Below are 7,586 nucleotides of genomic sequence, written 5' to 3' on the forward strand. Positions count from 1 at the left end.
CTTAAATTGTCATGTAATTCTTAATTTTGTTAGAAAAAAAGTCTCACGAGCGAGAGCTTGGGAGACTGGTATAAACCACATTGGTTCTGCATAGACATTCTAGAACATGCGTACACCTAACTTTTTGAGCTTTGGGTCATGTCTAAGATGATAATTCACCATTTTCACATTGCAGATAAATCAGAAAGCAAGGAAAGGCCCCCTGGGCTCTTTAAAGAACTTGAAGACATTGTCCTTGGCCTTAGGTGAAAACAATATTGAAGATGTCTGGTGTTTCAGTAAAATCCTAAAATAAAACATATAAATGTGAGGATGTCTACATTGTCTGGGCAGAGGATTGACCTCTTTGCAGTCAGGGATTCCACTCCTGCTGGTTTAGAGGTGAAATGAGGACTAAGGCTGGTTCACTATGAGCCAAGCAGCAGAGATGTCACATTTCTACAGTTTGTGTTCTGCCTGTTCAACGGCTGTTTCCAAAGCTGCTCCTGCACTCTCCCTGACTGATTGATTAGGTTCCACCATGATTACAGAGCACCGTGAATGCTGACTTGAGGCTCTCCATTCACCTGATTGTGTGTTTGAGTGAGAGAGAGAGAGAGCTATAGACATGGAAAAACAAAGTACAACCACGGTATCAGACTGTCAAATTCTCTTTAGGTTCCCGATGAGGGAAAAGCCAAAGTTCCCTGCTGTGCACAACAACATCTTGCTCTTGTTAGAAACGGAAGTGCCAGGCACAACGAGGTAGTGTCTTATTGGCAATTAATGCGTGGTTTACATGTGTGGTGGACCATGAGGGGGATCTGTACAGATCAGAGATCAGCTATGATCTGTTACACCAGATGATATGTTAAATGATATGTTTGTATATTTTCTAACCAGCTTCCCTTGTACAAATAGAGAACCTATTATTTTGAGCAAAGATGTTTCTGTTCTACGAGCTAATTTGTGTCAAGTTTACTGTGGCCTTAAAAGGACCCTTTTCTATTAAAGGAACACACTTCTCTGAGGAAAAACATTTAAAAAGGTTGAAATCTCTGTAACAGAGGTCGAGCTACCGACCAACTCGGTCTGTGTTATGGTTCAAGCTCCACAATCTATGGATCCCCACCCCATGCCCCTCGGGCTGTCACAGAACTGACTTGGTCAAACCTCAGGTGGTTTATGAGCCACAGACATGCTCCAAATACAGTGGTGTGACAAAGTGTTTGCCCCCTTACTGATTTCTTATCTTTTTGCATGTTTGTCACACTGTAATGTTTCAGATCATCAAACAAATTTAAATATTAGTCAACGATAACACAAGTAAACACATCATGCAGTTTTTAAATGAAGGTTTTTATTATTAAGGGAAAACAAAATCCAAAACTATATAGCCCTGTGTGAACAAGTGTTTGCCCCCCTGTCAAAACACTGGTTTATCGCACCTGAGTTCAATTTCTCTAGCCACACCCAGGCCTGATTACTGCCACACCTGTTCGCAATCAAGAAATCACTTAAATAGGACCTGCCTGACAAAGTGAAGTAGACCAAAAGATCCTCAAAAGCTAGACATCATGCCGAGATCCAAAGAAATTCAAAACCAAATGAGAAAGAGAATAATTGAGCTCTATCAGTTTGGAAAAGGTTATAAAGCCATTTCTAAAGCTTTGGGACTGCAGCGAACCACAGTGAGAGCCATTATCCACAAATGGCGAAAACATGGAACAGTGGAGAACCTTCCCAGGAGTGGCCGGCCGACCAAAATTACCCCAAGAGCGCAGCGACAACTCATCCAAGAGGTCACAAAAGACCCCACAACAACATCCAAAGAACTGCAGGCCTCACTTGCCTCAGTTAAGGTGAGTGTTCATGACTCCACCATAAGAAAGAGACTGGGCAAAAATGGTTTGCATGGCAGAGTTCCAAGACGAAAACCACTGCTGAGCAAAAAGAACATAAAGGCTCGTCTCAGTTTTGCCAGAAAACATCTTGATGATCCCCAAGACTTTTGGGATAATACTCTGTGGACAGACGAGACAAAAGTTGAACTTTTTGGAAGGTGTGTGTCCCATTATGTGTGGTGTAAAAGTAACACCGCATTTCAGAAAAAGAACATCATACCAACAGTAAAATATGGTGGTGGTAGTGTGATGGTCTGGGGCTGTTTTGCTGCTTCAGGCCCTGGAAGACTTGCTGTGATAAATGGAACCCTGAATTCTGCTGTGTACCAAAATATCCTGAAGGAGAATGTCCGGCCATCCGTTTGTGACCTCAAGCTGAAGCGAACTTGGGTTCTGCAGCAGGACAATGATTCAAAGCACACCAGCAAGTCCACTTCTGAATGGCTGAAGAAAAACAAAATGAAGACTGGAGTGGCCTAGTCAACGTCATGACCTGAATCCAATTGAGATGCTGTGGCATGACCTTAAAAAGGCAGTTCATGCCCGAAAACGCTCCAATGTGGCTGACTTACAACCATTCTGCCAAGATGAGTGGGCCAAAATTCCTCCACAGCGCTGTAAAAGACTCATGGCAAGTTATCGAAAATGCTTGATTGCAGTTGTTGCTGCTAAGGGTGGCCCAACCAGTTATTAGGTTTAGGGGGCAAACACTTGTTCACACAGGGCTATATAGTTTTGGATTTTGTTTTCCCTTAATAATAAAAACCTTCATTTAAAAACTGCATGATGTGTTTACTTGTGTTATCTTTGACTAATATATAAATTTGTTTGACGATTTGAAACATTACAGTGTGACAAACATGCAAAAAGATAAGAAATCAGTAAGGGGGCAAACACTTTTTCACACCACTGTATGTGCAGGTAATGTTTGTTGTGCATGGTCACCTTTATGAGCTTGATAAGAAAGCTTTGGAAGAAAGAAAAAATAAAATGGAGAGAATATTATGAAGAAAAAATAAGCCCACAAGCGCAAAACCAGCTAGGCTGGGATACTGTAGGTCTATTCAACAGATAACAGTCATTGTCTGGTGTGCTGGATAGGTATAAGAACAAACAACAACAGAAGACTGGATGACTGGAAAAGAAAAAAAATGGTAAATTCAAGTGATTTGTTAAATTCAAGGTATGAACTTATGCATGTTTACAAAAACACTGTGATTTAGACTTAATTTAGAATATATGGGTAACAATTCTATTACTGGAAATAAAAGTAAAAAAGGAGAATGGGAGGGTGATTTTTCCATTATAAGAACCTACCATAAAATCCGGACTATAAGCTGCTACTTTTTTCACAAGCTTTGAACCCTGCGGCTTAAACAATGATGCGGCTAATTTATGTATTTTTACGGGCTAACGAGCTTCATGCCACCAATACATTTAGTCTCGTCACATCAGACCAATGAAATTACCGAACAGGTCACAGTGGACCAATAAAATTGTTTGAATTAAATCAAATGCACTCACACTAAATTCTTCAGATCAGTCATTTTGTGCTTCATGCACACACCCTGATCATGGAAAACGCACAAAGAAACGATGCAGCTTTCAAGTTAAAGGCGATCGATCTGGCCGTCCAAGAAGGAAATAGAGCTGCTGCACGTAAACTTCGCATCAATGAATCGATGAGACGATTTTGTTAACCAGCCCTGTTACAGGCACTGTTCGGAAAAAGCATTTATATAATTAAAAGTAAAAAAATGTGTAACATCTTTCTGTGTAAATATCACATGTTACAACATGGACACCTGTGGCTTATAGACAAGTGCGGCCTATATATGTACAACATTTTTTTCTTCTTAAATTTAGTGGGCGTGGCTTATAGTCAGGTGCGCTCAATAGTCCGGATTTTACAGTACTAAAATGTTTTGTTCAGAGTAATGCTCGGCACGGATTCTGCGTTTGTTTTCACTACGCTTGGCCTGCTTTGGAGGTAAAGTCCAGGAGCTAAATGTCAGGTATGCTCCGTGTCGTCTCTCTCTCTCTGCTCCCTGCTCCCTCTCTGCCTACTGTTCTTGTTACAGACTGACATCCCAGGTGCAGGACACAGCTGTTCCCAACCCTAGCTGATTACTCTGATGCCATAAAACTGTCAGACTAACGCCACCCCAGTGCTGGTTCATTCTGTGTACACAACACAGCAGTTTGGAGGAGATCCCTCAGCGACTAATCATACACTACGTCTGGGACTAGTAAGATTCATCGTTACCCGTTTCATGCTCATTTCCTCGTATTCGACTCTGTGGACCACTCAGCGTGGAATCCCAGCAAAGCACCGGAGCCTCCGATCGCCGACAGAAACCACCACCCTCCGGCACCATGGTCTCTAGCACTGGAGACAGTGAACCACGTCTCCCAGTCGGCTACTGACTCTGCTCTTTTTCTCTTCCCGGGTCCTGTGCTCTTCCTTCTGCCTTCGCTGCCAGTCAGCCCTCCGAGCCTGGTGACGAACAGTTCCCCTAAGTCTTCTCAGGGTCGGATCCGTTCTCCGCTGATCCGCCTCGGCCTCTGTTTTTTTAATATACTTTTTAGTTTCTGTGCCTTTCCGGGGTAATAAATATTTGTTCTGAATCGCACTCTGCCTACCTGAATCCACTTATTCCTCACTCAGTTCGCCCTCTCTCCCATGGTGTCGGGGGAGCGAACCTAACAGAAACGAACCAGCCAATTATGGATTCGGCACCATCACTCGGCATGAAACCCAATTAGAACATCTAGGTCGTGTCCTGCAGCATCAAGCTGATAATCAGGAGGGGCTCACTCGGCAGGTAGCCCAGCTCGCCACGTCACTAGCTCACCTCAGCGCTACTGTCACCACCGCACCCTCCAGCGCTTCTTCCTCCCAGCACAGCCCGGGCAACGAGCCTCACATCCCGGACCCCGAGCCGTTCTCCGGGGAGTTAGACAAGTGTCGGGGATTCGTATTACAGTGTCATCTGGTATACAGTCAACAACCACGAGCTTATCGCTCCAACCGGACCCGTATTAACTACGCTATAAATCGGCTTCGTGGCCGTGCCCTGTCCTCGGCTGAGTCCATGAACGCCCAGGGCCGCTTTATAGGAGCCACTAGTGCCGAATTTTTTCACGAGTTACAGACCGTTTTTGACCATTCCGACTATCAGGGTAGCGCCATTAGACGGTTAATGGCTCTAAAACAGGGGTCGCGCAGTGTCAAGGAGTATGCCGTTGAATTCCAGATGCTGGCGGCGGAGGCAGGTTGGAACGATCAGGCGCTCAGGGGAGCGTTCTGGCAGGGCCGGCAGGAGCATCTTAAGGACATACTCGCCACAAGAGACGAGCCGGCCACGTTTGCTAAACTGGTGGCAATGGCTATCAAGATGGACAACCGTCTACGTGAACGCCGCAACGAGAGGAACAGCCAGACTGGCCGGCCCAGGTCTGGAGAGCATAGTCTCAGAGCCGCCAGGGTACCAGGGCCTGGCCCAGAACCCCAGTCCGGGATCGGAGAAACGTCCACATCGGAGGAGGAGCCAATGCAAGTGGGACGAACCCGACTCACACCCAAGGAGCAGGCGTGGCGTGTCAGGACAGGAGCATGCCTTTACTGTGGCGGCCAGGACCATTATCACAGTGAATGGGAGCAAACCTAACACTAAATTTCAGCACCCCTCAGGAGATAATACTTAATTCAAGTACTAGGAACACAAGAGGAGAGAAGGTGTGTGTGTGCAGAGCTGTCGCTGGTGACTGGTTAAATGTCCACATCGTCACACCTCAAGTATTAACATTCCAAGCACCATGTGTAAACACACAGTTGACTGCCTGTGTGATATGGAAGCAGCTTCTCCCTCCTCTAAACAGAGAACAACAGAGAGAATATACAGTGTAAAAACAAAGCAGGATGGTCTGCATCAACCTTAGAGGCTATATGCTTGCTGATGGTTGAGGGATGTATGGAGTATACTGTTCATTAGGTTCTGATAGTGAAAAGGCAGCATAAGTGAGGCAGAAAAACAAAACCTTTCAGGCTAACTGATCAACTGAATAATAAATAATATTTTTCCAAAGATTTTTGTGTGTATCCTGAGCCCCCATATGACTTCAATAATAATTATAATCTACTGATGGTAGGAGTTTTCCATCCAAATCACACTGTATAGAATAAATATAAACATTCTTTCTACCTGCTATACTGTAAAAGTGCATTCAGGAGGTAGATCATACAGACTGGTCCAGACTTACTCCAGTTTTTCCTTTAAATTTGTCCCCCATCTGTATGAATATCAAAAAAAAGAAAAAAGAAAATCAAATTTTATTTGTATAGCGCCAAATCACAACAAAAGTCATCTCAGGACACTTTACAAAGTAAGGTCTAGACCTTACTGTTATCACTATTATTACACAGGGAAAATCCAACAAATCCCCCTTGAGCAAGCACTTGGCGATAGTGGGGAGGAAAAACTCCCTTTAACGGAAGAAACATCCGACAGACCCAGCCTCTTGGTGGGCGGCCTTCTGACTCGACCGGTTGGGGTGAGTGGATAGAGGAGAGACAAAAGAAGAAAAGCAACAAGACACAACAAAGGAGGGGAGGGGAAAGAAACTCAGAGCATCATGGGGCCCCCCAGCAGCCTAGGCCTATAGCAGCATAACTAAGGGAAGGCTCCGGGTCACCTGATCCAGCCCTAACTATAAGCTTTATCAAAAAGGAACGTCTTAAGTCTAATCTTAAAGGTAGAGAGGGTGTCCGCCTCCTGAACTGAGACTGGGAGTTGGTTCCATAGGAGAGGAGTTTGATAGCTAAAGGCTCTGCCTCCCATTCTGCTTCTGTGGACTCTAGGAACCACAAGTAAACTTGCACTCTGAGAGCGAAGTGCTCTGTTAGGATGATAAGGCTCTACGAGGTCTTTAAGATACGATGGAGCCTTGTCATTAAGGGCTTTGTATGTTAGGAGAAGGATTTTGAATTCTATTCTGAATTTTACAGGGAGCCAGTGGGGAGAAGCTAATATGGGAGAGATATGATGTCTCTTGCTAGTTCCTGTCAGTACTCTGGCTGCAGCATTTTGGCTTAACTGGAGGCTTTTTAGGGAATTATTGGGACATCCTGATAGTAAAGAGTTACAGTAGTCCAACCTGGAAGTAACAAATGCGTGGACCAGTTTTTCAGCATCACTTTGAGACAGGATGCTCCTGATTTATGCAATATTGCGCAGGTGAAAGAAGGCAGTTCTAGAAACTTGGTTTATGTGTGATTTAAAGGACATATCCTGATCAAAAATGACTCCAAGGTCACAGTAGTACTGGAGGCGAGAGCTATGTCATCTAAAGTAACTATATGATTAGATAGCAGATTTCTAACATTTTCAGGCCCAAGCACAATGACTTCAGTTTTGTCAGAGTTTAGAAGTAAGTAGTTGCAGGTCATCCAGGCCTTTGTCTTTAAGACATGCTTGAAGTTTGACCAGCTGATCTGATTCATTTGGCTTTCATGAATAAATATAACTGAGTATCATCTGCATAGCAATGGAAATTTATGTTGTGCTTCCTGATAATATTGCCTAAAGGGAGCATGTATAAAGTGAAGAGAATTGGATCTAACACAGAGCCCTGTGGAACGCTGTGACTAACGTCAGTTTGTGTGGAAGATTCATCATTAACATGAACAAATTGAAATCTTTC

At 44.1% G+C, this 7,586-nt stretch overlaps 1 protein-coding gene across 1 annotated transcript in view; it reads left to right on the forward strand.

Annotated features, from left to right (window-relative positions):
* LOC109959796 (low-density lipoprotein receptor-related protein 1-like) overlaps positions 1 to 5,554 on the forward strand; it is a 44,186-nt gene extending 38,632 nt beyond the window's left edge. Inside the window, exons 15-16 of the mRNA XM_020599445.1 lie at positions 4,196 to 4,383; positions 4,673 to 5,554. Coding sequence (XP_020455101.1) covers positions 4,196 to 4,383; positions 4,673 to 5,554 — 1,070 coding nt within the window. The remainder of the gene's footprint in view (positions 1 to 4,195; positions 4,384 to 4,672) is intronic.
* Positions 5,555 to 7,586: the final 2,032 nt, after the last annotated feature.

Source organism: Monopterus albus, unplaced genomic scaffold (assembly GCF_001952655.1).
Source record: "Monopterus albus unplaced genomic scaffold, M_albus_1.0 scaffold41.1, whole genome shotgun sequence".
NCBI classification, from domain to species: Eukaryota; Metazoa; Chordata; class Actinopteri; order Synbranchiformes; family Synbranchidae; genus Monopterus; species Monopterus albus.